Raw genomic sequence first — 24964 nt, forward strand, 5'->3', positions numbered from 1 at the left:
GGAGAATGTTTTTCTGATTATGAATCCGTCTGGTCCTTACACCAGCAAGTGCAGCTGGATTTTTTTGGCAACCCTGAAGCTCAGCCTAGAATATGGCTGGGGATATACAACACCCGCACGGTGCCGGCGTTTGGGACCAAGAGTGTGAGACAGCGTCTTAATGGAAAAATTCAAATTCCTGAATTCCTCCCAGCTCTTCTCCCATAGTTTCCATTTCTACAGCACGTCCTGGGGTTTCTTGTTCAGATCAGCCAGGCACCGTTAGCTCTTTCACAGCTTGGTTCCCTGCTGTTCCACTGTGTGTGAAATGATGGTGGTTTATGACATCCCTGGGTAGACCCACCAATATTCACCGGCTCAGGCTCGGCAGTTCCGGCGCCGTGATCCCTCTGCCCTTGCAGAGCCATCAGAGTTCCCGAAGGGAAGGTGCTCAGCAGCAAAAAGAGTGAACATCCAGCGGATGGTCATATATCCCTCCTGTTGTACTCGGCATTTTCCTGGTGTTCCTACGTGGCACCTCTTGCTCCCTCGGCTGCCCAAATGACACAGAGCAGGTTGGGAAGGGCAGTGAGGTGGTGCACAAGGTCGGGCTGCCATAGGCTTTACCTCTTGAAGCAGCCACACATGAAGTGCTGCAGGTGGTTTTTCTCTCCTCATGATGGTGGTTTCAGTGTGTGCTGGGACTGTGGGAGCATGCTCCGGCTTTCTCCGCTTCCAGAGGAGACAACTGCTGCTGGCTGAGCTACCGCAGCCAGGGGATGCCAAGCCAGGAGGGGACTAAACAGCAGCATAATTTCAGTTTTTGGCAAGGACTATGTTTATCTGGAGGCAACTTGCCTCTCAGGTGCCATGTGCTGAGCAGTGCCTCAGTGTTCCCTGGAACTGGGACTCGAGGGGACATTCCCTCCTCCCCCCCTGTTCCCATGCGGTATCCTGTTTGCTCTGAAGGAGTCCTGGTTTGCATGGTGCCAGCAGGCACTTTCCTTGCAGGATAACCAGAAGGCCCAGAAGATTGGATTGCGGGATTAGCCCAGACAGCCAGTTGCATCCTGGGCTGCATCAGAAGAACCGTGGCCAGCAGATCCAGAGAGGGGATTCTCTCCCTCTACTCAGCTCTCCTGAGACCCCACCTGCAGTGCTGTGTCCAGCTCTGGAGCCCTCAGCACAAGAAGGACACGGACCTGTTGGAGTGGGGCCAGAGGAGGCCACCAAGATGATCCAAGGGCTGGAGCCCCTCTGCTGTGAGGACAGGCTGAGAGAGCTGGGGGGGTTCAGCCTGGAGAAGGCTCCGGGGAGACCTTAAAGCCCCTGCCAGTCCCTAAAGGGGGCTACAAGAAAGCTGGGGAGGGGCTGTTTGCAAGGGCATGTAGCCATAGGACGAGGGACAATGGCTTTAAACCAGAGCAGGGCAGGTTTAGATCAGACATGAGGAAGAAGTTCTTTACACTGAGGGTGGTGAGACACTGGCCCAGGTTGCCCAGAGAGGGGGTGGAGGCCCCATCCCTGGAGACATTCAAGGCCAGGCTGGATGAGGCTCTGAGCAACCTGCTCTAGTTGAAGATGTCCCTGCTCCCTGCAGGGGCGTTGGACTAGATGGCCTTTAGAGGTCCCTTCCAACCCAACACATTCTATGAGTCTATGATACGGTGTTTTGCAATTCCTGCAGGCGGGAGCGTCGCTGGCACCGCACCCCAGCTCTGCCTTGCGGTGACTTGTTTGCATCGCCGTGCCCTGAAACAAAACGAGCACTTTCAGAGCTTTTAATCCTGTTTGTATGAGATCATAGTCGCTTTTGACACTAATTGCAGTGGATCTGATTAATTAGGCCACAAAGCAGAATTTATTTGAGCAGATTTACTTTATAGAATTAAACTGGCAGCCGCCGTCTCCCATTGCAATATCATGCGTTCCTGCAGGTATGGGAATGGGCATTAAAACCTTCACCGTCTTAAGCAGACATCTTTCTAAAAGCAATTCAAGTTCAAGGTTGTGAACTGTCTGATGTGCCGGCCGCGTGCCCGCTCGGCAGGTCCGGGCACACCGCCGTGCCGCTGCCCAACCCCTGCCTAAATTAGGGCTGCTCCGCTCGCATGATGGGAATCAACATCTAAAAAATAGGCAATTAGTCTATTCTTGGTTTCCTGACTTTTTTCATTAAGGGCCCGAGTATGGAAACTGTTCTAAATGCGTGGGTAATAATTTGATTGAGATTATTTGCCACTTGCTGCAGTGGACTTTTTATCCTTGTATTGGATGGATTATTTCATGGATGTTACATTTACAGTGGACTTGTTTTTCTTTTAATGGTAATACTATTTGATTTGGACTACTTGATTCCCTCCTCCTGTTTCCTTCCCTTCCGTTTTTCGCCTTCCAATAAAATGTCATAAAAATTAATCATAGCTGAAGGCCAATTTTAACATCCAGATTTAGAAAATCGGATTTTCAAACCCTTGTGCTGAAAGGAAAAATGCGCTCTTAACAGGAAGTCTTTGTTTTGTTATGGAGCAAGGAAAAATGTTTTTAAAACTTTCTCTATCTGAACTGTTTATAGCAAAAAGATTTGAAAATGATGAAGATTTTTTTGAACATTTTCAAAAAAAAGGGTAGGAGTGGATGTCTGACAGCAGGGGCAGAATTAAGTTCATCAGTTCCAACGTCTGACAGATGTTCTCCCGTAACTTTCTACTGTGGGGATCATCTCAGTGAGTGAATCCCAACCCATTCTTTGCTGCAGCCAGTCCCATCTCAAGCAAAGGCTTTATGTAGAACTTCGAAAGATAAAAAGGCAAATACCAGAGAACTGAAAAATGTCATAAATTCAGGTACTATAGCCATATTCTCAATGGAAAGCTCCAGAGCAGGATCTGGTTGTGTCTCTTTTGCTGGTTGGTCACTTCTTGCAAGAAGAGGTGGCTTTATCACCTTGAGTGTGTGTCTGCTTTGGAGATGGGGTCCAAAAAAGAGATGACTGTTCATTCAAGAAGCTGTTCTCAGCTCTCTCAGGTGTTGGGACTTCAGTGCTCCTGTCTCATAAGAAACATCTGAAAGTGATGCAAGCTGAAGGCTTTGGGTAGACGAGAAGCACGCTGAGTGGAGAGTGGCCCCATCGCGTCTTCTGGGAATGGTCTCTCCATCTCGTTATGGTTCATGTTATATTGACTGTGGAAGCCAGATGAGATTAGTCTTTCTATCATGGTTAACAGAACATGCCAGGTCATCTTAAAAATGTTCTCAAACACGGCGAAAGGAAACTTTCTTCTAAGGAGGAGACCCAAGGGTGGTTGAAGGTGAGCCTTTGCAGGCTGGAGAGAGCCCATTCATTTCACAGTGGCAGTGAAGGTGCTCCAGGTAGAGCAGCAGAGCCCTGAAGCTGTTTGCTGGAGGAGTGCCTGATTTCGGGAGGATTTTTAAGAGGTGTTATGCCTTCAAGGAAGATTGTGCTATTGACCTCATGCTGTCCTGGATGTGTGGGAGAAGATCCATGTCGTGAGAAAGCAAGAGCAAAGGCACAGATGGAGACGCAGGCAAAAGGAGAAAATATGGCTAATATCGAGTCACTTAAGCTTACAGGGTTTCCCCCCAAAGCAAGTGTGCACAGGGCTTTTTAGAAGTGCACAAATGCTTTGATAATGTAAATGCTAAAATGAGAAAAGAATTGCTGTTGGTATGCAGAAGAAACCGTGACCTCCATATGGAGGGGGACATAGCCCAGCTGGCTGAATATGGCACTGAAAAAGACTATGAAGGCTAATTAAAATGTGAAAAACTGAGAATTCATGCTAATAGACAGCAGATCTCTGTCTGGCGCTGGTTCACAGCTAAATTTGATTTCCTTGGGAGACAAAAGGAACTGATTTAAGTTCTTTACCTTGCACTGACATTGATACTTTTCGGCGTTTTAACCAATGTGTTCCCAGCGAAGTGCTCGGCTCCCACAGGTCTGCTGTGCCTGGACGGGGAAGCCTCCAGCAGGAATCTCGTTATTCTTGCCACCCTTAAAAAATTTACTACAGGTGTCTTCATATACGGTGTTAAACTTGGCTTTGACCTTGTTCTACCTCACATCTGGGTTGTGTTTTTAGCTTTCCCTTTCAGTGCCAACAGGTGTAATAAATTGGAAAGCTCAGCCCTTGCTCCGTGCCGTGCTGCTGAGGCCGTGTCTGCCTGCAACGCCGGTGGCATCCCGCCTCCATCCAATGTCCTCATGGGACCCACCACCTCACCTTCAGACCAAGGCAGCTCCAAAGAAGGATGTCTTGAGACGAGCATTTGGGAAAACAACCTTGTAAACCAAATCATGTTCTTCTAGGCTTGAGATGATGCTGGTTTGGTATCAAATTTAGCTATTTAGGTGCTCCTACAAAATCAGTTAAGTTGTGATGTACATGTAGTCCAGGGATTTGGACTGCGTACCTGGTTCCATTTTATGCTAGAAAAAAATTTTATATGGAAATTTATGACAGAAGCTGTGTTTGTCAGGGTTGTATGGGTTATTCTGCCTGTGCTGTGAAGGAAAGCCAGAATCCTTCCTTCTCCAAAGTTGCACTCTTCCATTCTCCCGTGAAGAGCATATCCATCTGTCTGCTGCTCCTGCCATGTTCTTACTTGTCAGGGTTTAAGTGCATTGGCTTCTGGTTCCCTGAGTTGATAGAAAGTAAAAAACAAGTGGTATGTTCAGTTGGATCAGGTTTTCCCTTCACTTACACTCTTATATCCTATTCTTTTTAAAAAAAATGTGCAGAAAACACCAGTCTTTGTAGAGATGTTCATTGCAGCCAGTTCTCCCATGGTTGACTTCTGTTTTAGACATGCCAGGGTGAGGTCCTCAGGTGGTCATCCATGTGTGCAGTGAAGACCTGCACCTGGGATCAGTACTCCCTGCTTCCAGGTGGAAGTAGGGAATGTTGTACGTGGACGTTGGCACCTCTAATTCCCTTGATTCACAGCCCAGATGTGGCTGCGAAGGGAAATTGTGAAAATAATACCCCGAGGAGTTATTCTACAATGTGGCTTGATATCAGTGTTGGCCCAGAACTGCTTTCACCTTGCGTTTAGCCTGCAGCTCTAACATGAGCTTCAAGTTTTGTCTCCTCAGCGGTGTCCATGAAGGTTGTGCTTTAATTACTGTGGCTGAGATTTTTGTATGGGTGAAACTCTCCCTTTAGGCTAAAGTCATGTACCAGCAGCTGAAAATACGGAAGATCAGCCATAGCTTGGATAATAAACGTTGCATACCCCTGGACCAAGACAGGGTGCTCACAGGAGAAGACTTGGATTCCCGAGTCAGCAGAAAGTCCTGCTGCCTGGTAGGACCACTGAAACCGGGGGCTGGAAGAGCAGCACACCTTGTGCCTTGCTGTCCAGTGGCTGCCATTGCTGGTGTTCAACCTGGAGGATTTAAAGCACGTTGCTGTGAGAACTTCTTTTTGTGTGTGTGGTCTATGATTAACGCAAAAATGGATGGAAAGAGTAGAGCTGCTGCTGATCTGATCCTTCACAAGGAACAGTTAACAGCTGGAAAAGTAGAGATGCCCCATCCCTGGAGGTGTTGAAGGCCAGGTTGGACGGGGCTTGGAACGACCTGGTCTGGTGGGAGGTGTCCCTGCCCAGGGCAGGGGGGTTGGAACTAGATGATCTTTTAGGTCCCTTCTAACCCGAACCATTCTATGTTTCTAAATGCATCAGTGGTGGAAATACAAATACTTGGTACGTTGCATGTTGAACTAAGCTAAATTTATGGGATGCGCAGAAGCTGGCTGGATCAGCTGTCCAAAGCCTCTAGACTTGATGTAGTCAGAGAAACCACCATGAGACGGCATTATATTGTGGTAAACAGGTGGTGAGGCACTTCATATTGGGAAGTAATGTCTTATATCATGAGCTGGGCAGTCTTAGTTGTGGTTTAATCAGTGTACGGCTTTATCCTGCCTTCCTGCCCATGTTGCTGGAATTCACTATCTGTGGTAGATGTTAAAAGAGCGACCTGCTCCTGATTTTTGAGCGGCTTTTGGTAGGGGGGAAAAAATTGTTTTTATTTTAAAGATACGCTTGTTTCTGGAAAAAGGTGTGGTATTTGGTGGATTGGTTTGATCTAGCCATTTCGCTACTGAAGTTTCGAATGAACTTTTGAAATACTTAATCTGTGTTCTGGTTTCCTTTCTTTGGGACAGGTTAGCAGCTTTGGCAGGGGAAGCTCAGTAGCTGGAACTGTGGGAGTTTGCAGTATGTGAAAAGGTACTTAAAGTTCTGTAACAGGTAAAAAGGAGGAAGGGAGAGGAAAGTTTTCTGGGAAGGGGTCAGATCTGAAGGAAAGTTTGAGAGTTGCATTATACCCTCCAATAGCAGTTAATTCACTGCGTTCGTCAGTTTGTAACGAGGCTCAAACTGATAACTGGCAATTGGATTTAATGTTCTGTGCTGAAAAATACAGTGGCTTTCCTGGGTAATGAAGTTAAAATACCAATAAAAACTTAGGAAAATATGCTCCCTCCTCTTTTATTGTTCTCTAATGATTTTCTGTTACCACAGTGCCTAGAAGACCCGGGAGCGTGACTCATTGGCCTTCTGAAAACGGGGATTGCGCAGTTCTCTTTGGAAAGGCTTTTCAACCCAAGGACAGAAATTCTCGGCAGATCGAAAGCATCTCAAATCTGCTTCTTAAAAGCCATGGTGGTATGTTAAGGGCCGTAGATTTACCAAGATGGGCATTCCTGCCCGCTGGCAGCAGCCTGTGCAGTGCCACCAGTCCATGGTGTTACCTGGTCCACCTCCATCTATGAAAACAAGGTCATTTCTGTTTCCTAATAGCCAAATGCTTACTTGGCTGCTTGCTCGTCACTTGTTATGAAGCTCCTCATGTCTATTGGGATGGTGGTGGCTCTGCTGTTACAGCTCCTGCCCAGAGGCTTTGCTCAGTCCCTCCTTCCACCCCCCTGGCTTTGGATAAACTCATTAGCATCTCTGGTGCTTTTATTCTCTGGATTATAGAATTGCTTTGCCTCATAGCTTTGGGAGAAAAACGCTTTTAAAGATCACTGTTGAGTCTAAAAAGCTCAGCAAGGACCCTTAGGTGAAGATCAGATTGAGGGGCAATTGTGGTGGGGTTTCCTATCAACTCAAAGCTGATGGGTTGTGCCCCTGGGACCTCGGGCTTCAGGGTGAATAGCTGGCGAGAGCTGGGATGTGGCTGGCGTCGGGAGGGGAGGGAGGATGACGGGGAGCGATGAGAGAGATGAAGCAATAGGGACCAGAAGAGTTATGGGCAGTCTGGAAGGAGAGGACCATACTTGAACTTTCACGCAGAAAAAAAAAAATCCAGTGGAGGAGTTTGCGGAGGACGGTGTGTAACCTACTCCAGACCCCGGGAAAGGATGCGTGCAGCCCAACTAGGCTGAAAACACTGGATTTTGGGGAGGAAAATGGGTTATGAGAATTCCAGCTTAGAGAAAGTATAATCTCCACTCTCTCCATCGCTATCTCTGACCACGTTCTGGCTCATGGTATATGTCACGTTACAAGAGTTTTGCATTCAGGGCTGTGGCTTGTCTTGCAGGCAAGATACCGTGTATAAATTTTTGTCACGTTGAAATGGGAATTGTTTACTCTTTCGCTTCTTGCATTTTTATGCAGAAAAAGTAATGATGACAAAAACAAGGCTTAAAATATGTTGAATGGGTTGCGTTGTTGGTTTTGGTTTTTTTTTTTTCAATAAAGCAAAGCTACTCTCCAGGCTTCTTTCTAGTCTGTTTGAAAATAAATAATCTACTTAATTTTTTTTTTTTTCGTACCACGTGTTACCGGAGGCGAATTTCTGATGGAGGACAATGGGGCTGATATTCAAGTAGCTGCTGCTCTGAACCACAACCTCCGACGGCTGAGCTTCAGAGCGCCAGAAAAACAACAGTACTGCCTGCAAAGAATGCCTCTGCACAGCTTAGGCTTGTTATTAGCCTCCAAAATTGCAAATGATGAGGGAATTTGACTTTAACAATACCATTAAACAATAACGCAAGAGGATGATTTCATACTTTTTTTTTATTTTATTTTTTTTTTCCCTTCTCTGGTGCTTTAAGATATTGTGCTGTAGGAAAGCGTGGGTTTTATGGATTAGGTGTAAAGCCGGCTGGTCGAGCTTTCTCATGATTAATTGGAAGCCGACTTTGTAATACGGCGTGCGGAGAAGTCTTTGGGGGTTTTGTTAGTGATAAACATGCCCTGAAAAACTCCCCAAGAAGGCACTTTTCACTGAAAAGGGCTTGCGCATCTGAACGCTTGCGTGCTTTTCCCTATTCCGCTGTTAATCAGGAAAAACCCGCCAGTTCTTCCTACCAACTTGTCTTTGCCTAAGGAAAAAAACCATGCCTTTTGTGCGTAATTGCATAGGTTGGATTATTTTTTTTTTCCACTTCTCTTATTTTCAAGCTGTTTGACTGTTGGAAATACATTCCCTTGGTGTCCAGTGGATCTTCATTCCTGTAAAGTGTCTCTGAGGGATGTGTGTTATTTAAGGCATTTGGAGAGGGATGGAATTAAATAGGCAAACCTTAACAGTTGTTTCAGCATCCCACCATTGGGTTTTCTTATTGCACGTGGTTTGTATATCCAGCCATAATTCCATGGAATGTTTGGGTTTCATACCTTGAAGAAAGCTTCCTATTTTATGGTACCTTAAAAAAAAAAATATATATGTATATAATACACGTCTCTATTCTTACTTCTGTAGTGTGTGGAACGTCCATCCTCACAAACCAGCAGAGATTCTGAGTGACCGCGGGGTACGTTATTCTGGGGGTTCCCACTGTGGTCCCTTGACATCCCCGAGCGGCTTTGTTCTGTGTTTGCAGAGCACGTTCTGCATGTGGCTGCGGAGAAAATCACTGCTTTTGTATACGCGCCTTTGTTTTTCGCTATTTTGCTGAGAGAAACCAAGGTAGAACAGATTCGTTCTGGCGAGGCATGCCTTTACTATTGTTTCGCAGGTTATTTTGAGGTACGGTTTCCCCTGGGAGTTTTCCTTTCTTGGTTTTTTGACCTTTTCGCATCCTATAGTGGTTTTCTTGATTTAAAAGTATGGACGCGGAATGGGTTTACGTAGTGTTTCTAAAATTAAGGTAATTTGAGAGCTTTAGGTTGTGGGAGGAGGGAAATGGTGATTGTTCCAAACTTTTCTGTCGCTGTTGCGTAACTGCAGAGAAAATACGACTTCTGTTTTGGGAGGAGGTGTGTGCTGCCTGGGCTCCTCAGAAGTACTCTCACTCTGCAAGTGTAGGGCCTGAGAGAATCGATTCTCTGTGACTTTGAGGATGAGGAGTTTCAGTGAAATGACGGACCAGGAGAGTAATATAGAATCATAGAATGGTTCGGGTTAGAAGCGACCTTAAAGCCCATCCAGTGCCACCCCCTGCCCTGGGCAGGGACACCTCCCACCAGACCAGGTTGCTCCAAGCCCCGTCCAACCTGGCCTTGAACCCCTCCAGGGATGGGGCAGCCACAGCTTCTCTGGGCAACCTGGGCCAGGGGCTCACCACCCTCAGAGTGAAAAATTTCTTCCTATTATCTCATCTAAATCTTCCCTCTTTCAGTTTGAAGCCACTACCACTCTTCCTATCACTACATGCCCTTGTAAAAAGTCCCTCTCCAGCCTTCTTGTAGGTCCCCTTCAGATACTGGAAAGCTGCTATGAGGTCTCCCCGGAGCCTTCTCTTCTGCAGGCTGAACCCCCCTAACTCTCTCAGCCTGTCCCCACAGGAGAGGTGCTCGGACCTTCTGATCACCTTTGTGGCCTCCTCTGGACCCGCTCCAACAGGTCCATTTCTTTTAGACCTCTCCAGAAGGGATGGATGCTGCAGCCGGGCTGTTGGCCAGCGCAGACGTGTTTGCACAGCCCTGCACATGATCATCCTCTGGGCTGGGGCCACCCACACTCGGGGTCCTGCTCCATCAGCTCCAGCATCTCACCTCCCAGACCCACCAAAGGTCCAGATCTTGCACCTTCAAATCACAAGCCGCAATTAGTGAGACGAGCGTGGGGTACCTGAGCTTAGCGAGCGAGTGCCCATTCAAGCCTTGCAAGTGTGTTTGTTCCACATTTTCCTAAAAGGATGCAACTTACACTTGCACAAAATGTTTCTGGGTGTTTTTAAAATGCCGTGAAGTGTTCAGCCGTGGGAATGGCCGCAGCGGATCGACCCAGACACCTGCCCAGCCCGCTGCTCTGCCCCCCACACAAGGAGGGAGCCAACAGAAGCCATCCTTGCGGCTTCAGCATGTTTTTCCGACATGTGAAGTGTGTTGCTTTCAGCGACCTCCGTGTCGTAATGCTGCGCTAGTGTCCAGCCAGCAGCATTTCACTGAAGGTTATTTCTGCTTCTGCATCTGTCTGTGTGGCTGCATCATATTTTGCTAGATGGGTGGCAAACATCTGCTCATTCGGCTCTGCAAATCCTCTCCCTTCTTGCAGCCACACCAAATAACAGGGAGTAGATGAGTTTAATTCGAGGCACAGCAACAGACATCCATCCAGACCAAAAACTGCAAAGTCCAAGAGCTGAGAGTGGACATATTAATCATATCTCAGGGGGGGCTAAATGGAAAAAGCCTCGCTAGCTTTTCCAACCGGTGCAGCTGTGCCAGCCACCAGTCCCCAGCTGGCCAGCGCGGCCCTTCTCGGGCTGACCCGGTGGCCGAGCATCCCTGACCTCCCGCAGCTGCGGCCCCTGGAACAATGGACCCCTTGAGTCATTGGAGAGGAAATTCTCCTTCGTCGGCACAGGGAGCTCGCAGCTGAGTGGGGTCAGTGATGTGCTGAGCTTGGCCATCCGTTGCCCTGCCACAGGGCTCCGGAGAGCAGTCCTGAGCAGCTCCCTCCATCCAGAGGTGGACCTCTTTGAACCCCTGTGCGCTGGTCACCATGGATTAAATCTCATTATTTGCGTAATTATGAAGTAGTCCCTAGGACAAACTCCTCTCTCTCTCTTTTTGCTCACACCAGTTGTGTCCATCAGCAGGCTAAACGCAGAGAACTGGCACGTTGCTTCTTCAGGAAAGCTTGTTTTTGTGGGGGTTGGTCTCAAAGCAGCGTGTGCTCATAGCTGGTGTGGTCACAATTGCTGTCATAAGCTATTTTTATTGCCCATTTCTATGGGCAGGGACACCTCCCACCAGCCCAGGTTGCTCCAAGCCCCGTCCAACCTGGCCTTGAACCCCTCCAGGGATGGGGCAGCCACAGCTTCTCTGGGCAACCTGGGCCAGGGGCTCACCACCCTCACAGCAAAGAATTCCTTCCTAATACCTAATCTAAATCTCACCTCTTTCAGTTTGAAATTGTTTTGGGAATTGAAAGGTTATTTTGATTAACTGTCCAGGAAGTTAAACACGTTGTGTCAATCTCTCGTATTTCCCCTTTTGAGACGAAACTTAAATGGTTTTGTTCAGATTGGGAAAAGTTTTCAAGTCTCTTAAGAAATTTTGATTGTTTCACTGAAAACAACAAAACCCCTCAATCAAAAAGAGAAATCAGGGTGTTTCATCCTCTCCAAATCCTTATGATTTTCCAGGTGAAACTTTTCTCTGAACTAGTCCAAGCCCGGTAGTAGCTCTGTTTCGTTACAGCATGGGTGGGAGGGCGGCACACGAGGATCCACCTTATGCTTGGCAGGAAAAAAAAAATCTCACCACCAGCACGTCTTAACGGGCTGGTTCCCCACCACTTCATTTTCAGTGCTTTTATTTAGTCGTGTTTTGTAAAGCTCAAATAAGAGCCAAGTAATAACAGCATTCAAAAGCAGCGCGGATGACTTCATTGAAGTTTTAACCTGAATTATAATGCAATTTGTTCCTTCAATTAGTTCTGCTGTGGTTCAACTTGATTTAAGTGCGTGGTTTAAAAAGAAAAACCTTCGCTTTTTGCTCATCCCTTGCCCTGCTTTGTTGTGGAAGGCGCTGGTGGTGCCGGCGGGAACACCCCGCTCCCGTGCTCCGTGTCGGGGACAGCGGGGTGGGATGTGGGAGATGAGGGAGGACGGGTAGAGGGGAGTGGGGCCCCTTCTTCCCTCCATTCACCAAGACTTGTTGTAAATGAGAATTCCCTTCTTCATCCGATGCTGGGACTGGTCCTTCCCTAGGTAGGTAAGTGCTGGCTTTTCCTTGTCGTTGATTTTTAGGTACTTTGACAAGCGGAAAGAAATAGCAACAGCTTGGGAATTTGGGAAACCCTTTGGTTTGTTGGGTTAGATTTTTTTTGTGAAAAGCCTTTGGTTTCCTAAATCCCATTCATGAGACTGCGCTGGGGCTCGTTGGAGTAAAGCAAATGTAAAATCCAGCGGCTGCTCATTAGGAAGCAGGAATGGGATGCTTTTAGGCTGGAAGAAGAGTGTGGGTGGGGGGAAATAACTCGGGAGTAGGGGTTTGTGTGCGGCGGGGTGCACCCCCCTGCACCCCAGCGGGTGGGAGAGGGGAGGCGAGCGCCCAGGGGCACGTCAAAGGTAAAGAGACCTTTAACGATCATTACTTTTGATAGGGACTTTTATGGCCTTTAGCTTAACGGAGCCGCTCTTTTAACTAGCAATTCACGGAAGGAGTTTATTCTCCTCTGCTATCTCAAAGAGGCTTTTGATGCCACAGGTTTTGTTCTCAGAACAATAGCGCGCTTGATAACCTTTGGTGCTGCTTTTTTGAAGCCTCTTGGTTCTTCTCTTAGGCTGTATTTGGCTGGTGTGTGTATTTATGGCTCAAATAACTGCGATCAGGTTTCTTCAGCGTAAAGAAAACCCCATCCCGGTTGGAGGCGGTTGCGGTAACACGCAGAACAAGGTGTTTGGCTCCGAATTCATCTTTTTGTGAAATTCCTTATTTTAGGAAGTGGAAATAGCTGGGGAAAATGCCGCTGGTGTTGAGCTGTCGCGCCCTGGGGTAGCTGGGAGGACCCGTGAAGTTTCTAAACCAAAATTCCAGTTTCTGGGTAGGGATGTTGATTTAATAACTGTCAAAGAGTTTTTAATGCAGCAGCTATTTTTTTTCACAAATAAGAGGTCGCTACATAAAATTTTTGCCTCTTGGCAAACTTCATGTTATAAAGATGTACTTGCTCTAGGTTTAAAGTGTTAATTTATGTGGTATACTGAATTGGATTTAAAGGTCCCTGAAGACCTTTGAATCTCAGTAGCTAATGAGGCTTGCAGAAGAGAGCTTGAAAGAGGAAAAACTTACTGGCAGTGAGTAATACTGGTGAAAGAGCTCCAGGATTGAGCAAGTTTTGCAGAGAATAATTAGAAATGATCGCATCGGCGTTGGGGGCGTTTGATTGTTTCCAGCTATAGATCTCCCCGCTGCCGCCTGCGTCCCTGTCCCTGCAGCCCCCCGTGCCCCAGGGGGATGCTCCTCCCTGCCCAGACCCTTCAGGTTGAGTTTTCCCAAGTCCTGGACTGCTTCCAAGGGGACACAGCTCCTTGCGGTACCCCTTGGGATGCGCTGGGCATCCGTGGGGTGCCGTCTCTCAGCAGAGCTATGCCTGATGGAAAAGATTCGGCGTTCAGGCTCCGATCTCTCTGGTCGGCTAAGCCTTCCTTGCCAAAAGATGCTTAACCTTGTCCTCCTTTTTTTCAGCTGGCCTTGCTGAACTTCTTTCACCCTGAGGAAAAGCTGCACGTCGGAGAAGAAGGTAGACGCGTCCGTCGAAATAAAAGGAGTAAAGGCAGCGAAGGGCCAGACGGTGAGTCCCACTTGGTTCCTCGCTTGTTGTCTACGCACAGACAAGCGGAAAACTGACTTTTTTTTTTTCCAGATCGTGGTTATATACAGAATTCTGTGTGTGGAAAAAAAAATAAATTGGTATCTGTGGCTTATAATAGCTTCTGTCTGATTTTGATTGCCTTCCAGATGATGAATTCCAGTAGTTCTGAGCTCTGCAACTGTAGTTCTAGAGATTTTGTGCAAATTAATGCTGCTCAGTAATCTTGTCCTTGGCTCTTCTTCTCTCATAGTCAGGCTCTGTGTTATAATTTTTGCTTATATACCTGTATTTGTTGTTCTGTACACTTGTCTTCGCTTAAAATCATCAAGTAGCTATTTGTAGTCTAACAAACAGCTTGCACACAAAATGGTAACTGGGTTCTAACAGGGTTTTGCAGAGCAGCAGAAGGCTTCAGGGGGCATCAAAGCCCACGTGAAGGGAAGAGTTGTACAGAGCTTATATTAAGAGAGTGGAAAGTTTAAAAAAAAAAAAAAAACAAAACATAATTATATATCTGTGATTTGATAAATATGAAAATGAGGATGTGTGATGCAAACCCCAGGGGTGCTGGGACTTCCCTGGTGCTGGGTGGTAGCTGAAGACCTCCCTGGTGTGGCAATGGTGTCTGTTCTCCTGGTCCGCAGGGCAGCAGCTGCTGCTTCCCTTTGCCATCACCATCCCTCGGCGAGAGCATCATCGTCCACGTGTCCTGCTCTGTTATCCTCAGATGCCAAAGCCCTTCTCCTGTGTCTGGTCTCTTTGTTTCAGACCTTCTGGTTGGTTTTGGACTTGGTGTCTGACAATGCACATGCCTTCCGTGGACGGTGCCTTTGGTGGGATGGGACAGGCCATGATGCAGTTGTACAAGTGCTTCATGCGAGTGCTAAATATTACAACATGCTACCGTCTGATAAGGGGTTTTCTTAAAGTGTTTTAGTCTTTAATCTGGGAGATGGAGACCGTTCCTGATGGCTGCAAAGGCATTGAGCTGGTGCAGGTCGCGGTGATGGGAGCAGGAGCTGGGCTACGTGAGTCGGTTATGGCTTTGCAGGGTGAGGGACCACTTGTGGGTAAGGTTTGGGAGATGCGGGGCAGAATTAGAGAAAGCCTTCTGCTTGAAAGACCGGGGAAAGGACAGCCTTGCAACCCTCCCCATGAGATACAGTGGCAGGAAGCTCGGTTTGAAGGTGCTCACACACCTTCAGGTGGCCACGGCCACCAGGAGCGCTGTAGGGAAGGGATGGGGAGGCAGGTGACTAGGAGCACGTCCCTTGAGGCGCTGATGGCGTGTGAGCCCTGGGACGTGGTGGTGATTCCTGGGGGCTCTCCAGGAGCTGTGCTCTGTGTTCCGAATGGCTGGCTCTTCATGCAGCAGGTGTTTTCTAAAGCCCACGGACATCTGAAGGGTGCTTTAAAATGGAAAATGAGCCCTGCCAAAATTATATTTCAAGCTTGAGGTCATGTAACTGTTTTTGTTCTTCTAAGAACAACGCCACAATCCTTAGGTAGCGCATTGATAAGTGTAAGTACTGCGACATCTTTAGTGCACCAAAAACACTCTCAACTCTTGTTGAGAACTTCAGTAACGAATACCAAAATAATTAAAACTAACTTCGCCTTCAGTCATTTTCCCCAGCCTGAATCCTGCCTCATTTCAATGTGAGGAATTTTATTTCCAATGCTGTCTTTTCATGATTGTCTAGCTACCCTGAGATGTGAGGGCTGTCTCTTCCGTGTTGAGCTCCTGGAAGAGCTCCCGCGCTTTCCTACTGCAGAAAAGCACAGCTCCATTTTCATACGGAGAGGAGAAGGGGACTGGATGCCAGGGAAGGCAGGGAAAGAAATAATGCAGTAGTGATCTGGGCATGGCTTGATGCCTGCTAAGCCCAAGTCCTCACAGCGTTACAAAGCTCTCGGCCATCATTAGTTTTCCTCTCTGGCTCCGTGGCTCCATGAGTTTCCCATCTCCCCCGAAGCCTTTGCAGTTTCACAGCGTGGCTCTGCTCCAAGAAAGAGCTTCGTGAAAGTCCCCGGATTCCTCGTCCCCAAAACGCTGACAAGTATGATGCATTTGGTACAGACTCCCTGAGTGATTCCAGCTAAATGTGGTCCATCATCTTTAGAGCCAGTGTCGCTCCGATGCTCAGATGGCTCAGGCAGGATCCAAGTCCTTTTGCACCGATTCCTTGAAATCTATTCCAGTGTCTTCGCAAGTCGCTTGTATAAGTAGCAAGTTTCCACCGTACGCGAGCGGTGTAAGTGGCGTGCTGCAGGCAGATGTTCGGAGGAATTAGCCCAGTCCGTTAGGCTGCCGAAGTGCTGCCTTTCTGTTGCCAGATGTGCAGCGAATCACTGCAATGGGGAGAAAGAGATGCTGCCAGTTGGTGGACTAACGAGGGCTTTTCTCATCATCCTTGGGCCCGCATGAAAACATGTCATAGACTCATAGAATGTGTTGGGTTGGAAGGGACCTTTAAAGGTCATCTAGTCCAAACCCCCCTGCAGTGAGCAGGGACAAATGTCGTAGTTTTATAACTCGCGCTCCTTTCCCAGATCTCCTTGTTGCTCCCTGAATGCATCAGAGTTGAGTCACTCCAGAAACGTAGCACCTTTCCAACAACTATATATGTCTTTTTGTAAATTAGGGGGTTTGACCCCATAGTGTGACAGAGATGGGGATAATTGCCAGAGTGACGGGTCATTTTCCTAGTGGTGTTAGCAAGGCGAGTTATGTTGGCAAGCAGTTACTTCGTGTTGGGCCATCTCAGCTTTATTAGGTAGAGCAGTATTTAACAAGTGTAAGCTGCCAGGGTAGGGACTGACCTTGTAACAACCGTAAAATCTATAAACAAACAGAATAGCTTTCTTGGGTGACTTGTGCTGTTTGTTTTAGACCTACAGGAAGGAATCTTACTTTTTAGAGAAGGGCAATGAATCATTTAATAAATAAATAAAGTCACGTCACAGTACTGAGAACACCGTTTTCTTCATGAGTTTTGCAAAGGGAAAGTTGATCATATCTTTGATCTCCAAAGAGCCTCCAGAAGATAAAAGTGGATGAACTATAAATTCCCAGAAGGAAGGAGATGTGCTTTCCACTTGAGGCCTCACTAATATTTGTCTGGAATTAATTTTATGAACTTTCAAGTCCTTTCACACATGCAGTGAAAAACCAAAGTGATCCAAGTGTGGAAGCGGTGGTTGGAGGGTGGCTGCTCCGTCCCCTTCCACGGCTGTTTGAGTCCTGCTCGTCTTGGTCCCAACAAGGGGATGGCTTTGATGATTCATAAATGACAGAGGTAACAAGGTTCCTTTCCTAAAAGTGGTTTTGTTTGGTTTTTTTCTTTTAGGTAAATTTGCTTTCAAGTCTTTTGTGGTGAAAAGGCTGGTTTTGAGACAGGTCAGAGCTATTCCCATGGGGCATGGGAAGGGTTGATGGCTGTGCCCAGGGCACAGAGCCACAGGGATAGGACATGGAGGCCACGAGCAGCGAAGCTGCTTCTGTGTCTCTTCGTTGCTTGATGAAAAACCCCAAGAAAAATCATGTGCAGTCGTGCAAAGTTATCGGTTGGATCCTGTCACTTCCAGACATGACTCCAGTATTTCCAGGGCTCCTCCTTTGAGGCCTCCAGCTTCGGTCCTCTTGAAGGGCTCCTCCTTTGAGGCCTCCAGCTTCGGTCCTCTTCAAGGGCTCCTCCTTTGAGGCCTCCAGCTTGGGCCCTCCTACCCGCTTTGTCATGTTTTATGGTTGTGTTTGTTTACTTTTTGTTTGTGTCCCTCCACTCATGGCGCCCTGGAGCCGATTAAGCAGCCGAGGTTGTGTCCCGGGCAGAGGTCCCTGCCTGGCTCCCCAGAGGTCCCTGCCTGGCTCCCCAGAGGTCCCTGCCTGGCTCCCCTCTCTGCTCGCCGTCGCTCCAGCCACGGGCAGACGGGGTTAATGGGAGGCTGGTGCCTGTCCCAGTCCTGAGGAGCACAGATCATCTTTCAAGCCAGCTTCCTGGCCGTGCCACCAAAACCAACATTTGCACAGCTTTAAAAATTGCCACTAATTTTTTTTCTCCTTCTCAAGGACCAGGATTATTCCCTTTACAGCTCCATTTTATGGTGTTCTTTCCGTGTTACCGGTTCCACCTGTCACTTAATTTGCTTTAGTTCACTAAAACTTGACCCCCCTCCAACATCTCTTCTTTATTTTTCCCTTTTTCCTCTCCTTCCTTTTTGCCTTGGTGTATTTATGCTGCTGTGGAACCACTGTTGCTCCCAGATTAACAAATCATTCTGGAGCTGGTAATTAGCAACAGTTGTGCTAAAAGGAACCATCAAGAATGTTAAATTAGTCCACTTTTAAATAAACTGTGTATGAAATGTTAGATCTCTATTCCCAGAGCACCAGTAAAAATGCTGCTGGCTCTTTGCTAACAAAGCCAAAATATGGGAGTAGCATGGTTGTAACTACAGAGACAATTCCGTGCTCTTGAGGTTATAAATAATGACAGAGCATTTACAAAGCAGATGTCAATAGGACTCTAAAAAACATTGTTTAAAAAAAAAAAAAAAAAGAAAACTAGTTTCTTTTTCTCCTACTTTCATCTCTGTTCCCAGTTAGATCCCTGCCGTGCTGCTTTCCTGGTTTGTTTGGTTTTTTGCTTTTTGGTTTGGGGTTTGTTGGTTGGTTTTTTTTTTTTTTTTTCCTTCCTAGATTTTTTCATATTGGGCTTGGTGAGAAACATAAGTGATTGTTATCCATTCTTTGATTTGGAGCATGGCAGCTGGGAAGAGGCTGAGCAGATGGCTGTCCTTAAGCTGACAACAATTTGGTTCCTACTACTTTGGCAGTCCTTACTGCCGAGGAAAGTCCTTGATGAGAACTCATGGGTTTCGGCGCTGCAAATGGCTTTTGTTGAAAGGAAAATGAAATTCTGGGAGAGCAGAAGCTCGTCTCCACCCCTGCTTCTACCTGGAGCTTTGGAAGTGATGCACCAGCTATGTGGGGCCCATGTTTCACCAGGTTGTATTCGCATGATGGCTTTAGAATCATAGGATTCCATCATTTAGGATGGTTTGGTGATGGTTTAGCAGGTAGCTGATTCCAGAGCCCGGCCGGGGGTGCCTGGCTCCCTCCGTCCCCCTGGGTAGCCCCCAGACCCACAGGTGCCGTCTCTCAGGCGTCCCCGTACCCCTCTCCCGACCTGGCCATGCTGATGATGCAATAAGGCTTTTTTTTGCCTTTTTTTTTTTTTTTTTAATATCCAGATCACAATAACGACTTTTCCTGCCGGCTTCCTCTCCTTTGGAAAGGGCAGGTTCGTCCCTCAGCCTCCAGAACAATCGGTGCCTTTGTGTCGGCCCCGTGCAATTCCCCAAAGCCCAGACGTTCCCAGAAACGCAGATGTATGAAGGGCGATATAGAGCCTTATTGTGCTCCGAAACCATGGTGATGAGCGCTCAGTAAATACAGAACATTTCCTGGATACTGGAGCGCAGGGGACGGTCCCAAAAGCAAGGCTCACCACAAAGGGCTCGCACTTACTGGCTTCCCCCAGAATTTCTCTGAGATTTCCCCCAAAATGGGAGGAGGGAGGAATTAAGATGATGTTTCAATCTTCCTGGACAATCTCCATCCCTTTCCTGTGACGTTGCTCTCAGTACTTGTTACTACTACGGTAAAATTAAGACTACAGCTCTTTTAGAGATCCCTACCTACATGTTACACCTAGGCTTATGATAATAAGGCAGGTACCTGTATAAAGTCTTACACCTCGGGCACTTTTCAGCCGTGAAGATACAGTGATGAATACATAGGTAACTTATTTCAGACCACGGTCTTGTGTCCGTGCTCATTTCTAACTAATACTTCCACTGAGACAGATCCAGAGAAGCTTAAAAACTGGCTAAAAACCCAGCATGATGTTTTGGTCCTGGTTTCAGCTCTGTTGGAGCAGTGGTAGATTAATACCATGTCACTTCTGGAAACAAGTGAAAGCAAAGGTGAAGACAACATTAAAGGGGGATCTTCTTGGTCTAGGCATAACTTTTAAAAGAATACCTTTTTAGACAGCTGGAACATTTTCAGCTTATCTTTCGTTCAGATTACTCTGAATTCTTTTATTTTTTAATGCTGAAATAAATTCACTGCTGAGTCCGTTAACAATCTCTGCTGAAGCCTGTCTTGGGAAACCAGAGGCAGTTGTTTGTCATCCAGCAGTGTGGTATGGTAGATACCCAAACAAAGACACAATTTGAGGGAAGTTCCACGTAGCCTTGAGCGTGTTGGGAAAGCAGAGGTGTTGTCTCGGCTTGAGCCAATATGCTGTTCCTGCTTAAAGGTTTCGGAGTCGCTTTCTCTAACTGGAAAGCGTGGGATGCTGGAAGCCTGAGTGGTGACGTTCACTCCCGCAGTATGCGTTGAGGGTGATATTTTCCTGAGGATGTGCTGCATCCGCCAGCAAGAAGGAACCAGGGTCTGAAAACTGGTGCAGTCCAGAATTCTTCACTGAACTCTGGTACGTTGCTGTCCTAATTGGATGTTAAATATTAAAAGCAATTAACTTGCTGGGAGAGGTATGAGCCTAGGCGTGTGATGGCCATGATGAGGAATTGTTCCAGGTCACAGGGTTCACAGTATATCGGTCAACGTGTTCTGATCCATACGCAACCTCCATTTGCCTCCTGTCATCTTCACCAGCCCTTCCAGTTGTGATCTGGATTGTTCCAAAAGAAACCCTGCTTTATTATTTTTAATATTTGTAAAGTGTGATTAGGTGCTGTTGATTTGTTCCATCCGTAGAGCTGCTTTGGTGCATGTTTGTCCTTCCCTGGTACCTCCCGTCTGGTTCGGATAAGGTGGTGGGATGACCACTTGGAAGATTCTGAGATGCCGAGGATATGCAGAAGGCTGGAGAAGGAATTCTCTGGTCAGAATCTCACCTCGGTTGCATTTTCAGACTTACGCTGGTTTTGGGTGGGTTTCAGTGTTGTCCTGCCGGATCCTCAGTGCATAGCCTACACTGTGTGCTTCTGCAGGCTTTGCTGAAACTTGAACTACAATTCGGAGCCTTTTTTACAGCTGTATGTTAAGCAGGGACCGACGTTATTAGAAGTGACTGGTGATTCCGTATGAATTCCACTTCTGAAAACTGGGGCTTTTCATAACGCCTCGGGTCAAATCTGAAGTTCAGGAATCTCAAGATAGTTTCTTCTGTAACAAAACACGGCCAGGACTAATGAGAGGAGAACAGATGTTCCAGCCGGGCAGGAATGCGATTGCGTCTGAGCTATGTGTGCATCTGAACTATGGATGCCATGCACCGAGCATTGTAAATGCTGAACTCAACTAGTAGCTGGTGATTTCTTTCCCACAGTGTGAGGGGCTCTATTGTCTGTCGCACTGAAGTGTTTGCAGCTGAGCTTTGATTTCTGTGAATAAACTGGCGCTCTGGCCACATCCACGGAGTATTTTGCAGGCAGGCACAAGTTTGCTTAGCACATGCTCCAAGCCCATCTGGTCACAGATCTGCTCTAGCACAAAAGCTGAGGAACTGGTGCCGAGCTGGAGCACGTTACGCCTTTCCAAATGGCCAGGTACGGCAGTCCAGGCTCGGGGTCCTGCTGCAGCCACTACGGGGTGTCTGCCTTCTGCAGATTTTGGGCTGAATAAGCTTGTTTTTCTGTCTGTGGAGACCAGGGTGGGACTGGATAGCCAAACCCTGCTGTGCTGGTGATGGGGAATGGTGAGGTGGTCTTCAGTTGTGGCCTGTCTTGGGCACTCATTAAAAATCCTCTCGGCTATAGTAGACCAGGTACGTTAGCCATGTGACAAGCCGAAGACCACCACCACCACCAGGAGACAATTTGGGGAAAAAGTTGTGAATGAGGCATGGCAGTTGCGTACTTTCATTAGGGCTCTGTTGGCCACGATGCGTAGCAACACTAGTGGATTCGTAACTGATCTCGTTAATACGAGCAGGATTTGGTGAAGTCCCTTAATTTGTTTGAAATGCTGTGAATGGGTAAACTCAAGAGTTGGCCGAGCCAGGCAAGACTTCGCTGTGCCGTGACTGCTGCAGGGACTTAACTTTGGTGACTTTGGCTTCCCAAAGAGTGGTGGGGTCTCTCTTAGGTTTCCTTCAGACCCCTTTTCTGATTAATAGAAATCTAAGTACACATAGATGCACACGGATATATCTTTGGGTATAGATCCCATGCTATTCCCTGTAATTAAACCGTCAGATTACAGACAGCTGTTGAACCCTGCAGAGATTTTTCAGTCCAATTAGGCAGAATTACGTAGAGGAGGAAGAAAAACATGTAAAGTTCTGCAGAGATGAGATAGTTGAAGAGATTTCCCCCCACCTGCCCTCGATTCCTTATGGATAGCTGTGGCGGGGAAGAGTGCATTTAAAACATCCAGCAAACAATTTAAAAGAGCCTTTCGTACGCTTGGTTAAAACCTTGCTGCAGCACCACTTGGGAATCATTTCTACTGGAATTCATGACATATGTTAGTTGTTTATCTTAGTGGGATATGACTTAAAATGTCAGAATGTTTTGTGTTAAGCAACAACCGAATAAAACAAACAAAATAAAAACACAGCTGTAATACTACGCTTTAAATTGTTGAATTCAAATATGTGGTATTGATAAAGTAAGCAATAGGGCGCAGTGGTGTATAGAAAATAAGCCTTGTGAGTCCAGCCAGCAAGCCAAAAAAAGCCTCGAGATACTTGAATTAGAAATAGTAATGTTGTTTGTCAGCTCTGCTGTAAAGATCCAGCATTTGGAATCAAACCTAAAAGCCTGAAGGAAAACAAAAGGCACATCATATTCTTCTTCCATAGCCAGTGAGAGTGCGGAAAATGAAATATGATGGCCACAGGTTCTGGTGTGAACCCCAGGAACTTGGCTGGGACTGATTATGTGGGAGCGGAGTTAAGAAGGGTGGAGATTTATGTTTGATTGGTTTTTTGTGTTTTTGAGAAGGCAGTGCAATATTATTTTGCCAGCAACAGTGGCTCTGTAGTTAATTGGGAGCAGGATTTTGTCTTTGTTCATGAACACATTTGCGCTGTGGTTTGCTTGCACCTACTCCGTGGAGACTGGAGGGTTTTTTTAAAAGCCCTCATGGTATCACTGGTCTGACCTGGTACATTGCTGCTGAGCCCAAAGTGGATCTGGATGGGATTGAGGACATAAGTCAACTTGGTTGTTCTTTATGTTGTATCAAGTGATGGAAATTCCCGTTGCAGTGGGTAAGGATAGTTCTCCTGTACTCGAGGACGCAAGGAGTACTGATTCTCAGCAGAGCTCTGGCTGTTGGAGAAGGAGAGCTGAGATCATGGGGTAATGTAGGGTGGAGGGGACCTCTGGATCCAGCCCTTTTCCCCCAAAGCAGGACCAATACCATGACAGAGGTGACAACAGCAGAGGTAAGAGACCTCTCGGGGATGGTTGCTGTTCCAGCCTGGTTCTTTTATGACCCTGCACCTATGTTGTTCCTCATGCCAAAAAGCCCTTAAGAGGTACACAGGGCTGGTGAGTCTCCACATGGTCTAGCATGGGGCCCTTCAAACAGCAGCTGATGACCTACAAGTCGCACTTTTTAAGGTGGAAAAACCTCGTAAATGCATGAGAGCAATCACATTCCTCCTCCACCTTCCCCCTCTCCAGCTGAGGCAGAGGGTGGTTGCTCGACAAGGTACCTTTACCAGAACCAATGAAAGAGGTTGTTGACCGATGGTCTCTGAGGTCTGTCTCTTTTGGTCACATTTCAGTTCCAATCATCCTGAACTGTGGTAACTAAAGAGGTTTTTTCTCTTTAATATGATTAAAGATCAGTATGAAGTACATCACAATCTACTGTTAGCCAGTGTCTCTGCGGTTTTACATTTAACTATCCTCCCTTTCTCTATGAGCTTGACCAAGTTATTCCCTGATGTGAAGAGTCCTGTTTTTTAATCGTCAAACCAGGCAAAAATATCTCTGAGTACTGGCAGAAGAAAAGAAACAATGGCAGCAACAAAAAAAACCTGTTACGTGATGAGATCTTACATCGCCTGAAGCTGTCTGAGGAAGAGAGATTGTGGCTCTCTGGCATCTAGTGTCACTTCGGGGACTCGAGAGATGGGGCAGGGGTGAGCTGTGACTTCTCTCCATTTGTTTTTAGACCGATAGGCTTGAACTGGGGTCTGGTGTATGGGATCAGAGGAATAGGGAGGGAGCAGGCTACTGATCCATGGGGCTCCTGGAGCAGCATCTGATCATCTGGATGACACATGGATGTAGGCTTGTCCTTTGACGGATTGCTCAGAGGAGAAGAGCAGTGAGGCAGCAGAAAGCCGCTCTCATACCTAACTCACCACAAGAGAAATGATTCTCAGCCTTTGGTGTTGATTCACAAGCTCTTCTCAGACCCTCTGGCCAAGCAGCATAGCGTCCCAGAAGTGTCGGGGGAGACCTCAGTGCAGGATGCTTCCCCTGGAGACATATGGAGACATGGGAAAAGTCCTTAAAGAAGAAGAAGAATAGCCTCAAAAAGTGCATGTAGCCAAGGGAGTGCCTCAAAAAGAGTACAAGATGAGCTGCAAACTCTTCTTGATCTCCCGGGCTGGAGGAGACTGGCTTTGAGCATTAGGCAGTTGAATTCAGCACAGGGGTGGGGTATCAGAAGAAGTGTCAGCTATAACTTGGCTCTGGGCCAGCCTTGGGGACTTAACAGCCTATAACTCCAGAATATGACAGGGCTACCACTAAGCAAAGATTTCTGAAATTTAGGGCTTTTGTTTCTACTGGGCACAGAGTTTAAGTGCGCCGAAGGTAGAGCAGCGGGCTGGGATGTCCTCCAGGCATGACTCGGTACTGCTGTGGAAGGAAGGCACCGTTAGATGAAGCACAAGGAGGGGACGCTGTTTTATGGGATGCCTTCATGGAGCATCTCAATTTAAGATGTAACCAGTAAAAGACAATTAAGGGTGACTGTGTTCACACATGAATTTTGAAGAGTTTAACACAAAATTGAAACAGAAGCAGAAAGAGAAGCAACAATAGTGCTTGAGGAAAATCTGGATGGCCTTGGGCTCTGCCTTACATACTAATATATTAAGCAGCACTGTTTCATCCTTCCCCACGTTGTGTAATGAGCTCCCCATTCTGTTTTGTAATATATTCACTATATTCTGATTTATTGAAATTAGTACTAGCCTTGTACTGGGCACATTGCATCCCTAACTTGGATTC

General features: G+C 47.0%; 1 protein-coding gene across 6 annotated transcripts in view; it reads left to right on the forward strand.

The window, feature by feature from the left end:
• EDA (ectodysplasin A) overlaps positions 1-24964 on the forward strand; it is an 87218-nt gene that overhangs the window by 39381 nt on the left and 22873 nt on the right. For all 6 annotated transcript variants that reach the window (XM_054215282.1, XM_054215283.1, XM_054215286.1 and 3 more), the window contains exon 2: positions 13606-13711. In XM_054215282.1, coding sequence (XP_054071257.1) covers positions 13606-13711 — 106 coding nt within the window. The remainder of the gene's footprint in view (positions 1-13605; positions 13712-24964) is intronic.

The sequence above is a fragment of the Rissa tridactyla genome, chromosome 9 (assembly GCF_028500815.1).
Source record: "Rissa tridactyla isolate bRisTri1 chromosome 9, bRisTri1.patW.cur.20221130, whole genome shotgun sequence".
NCBI classification, from domain to species: Eukaryota; Metazoa; Chordata; class Aves; order Charadriiformes; family Laridae; genus Rissa; species Rissa tridactyla.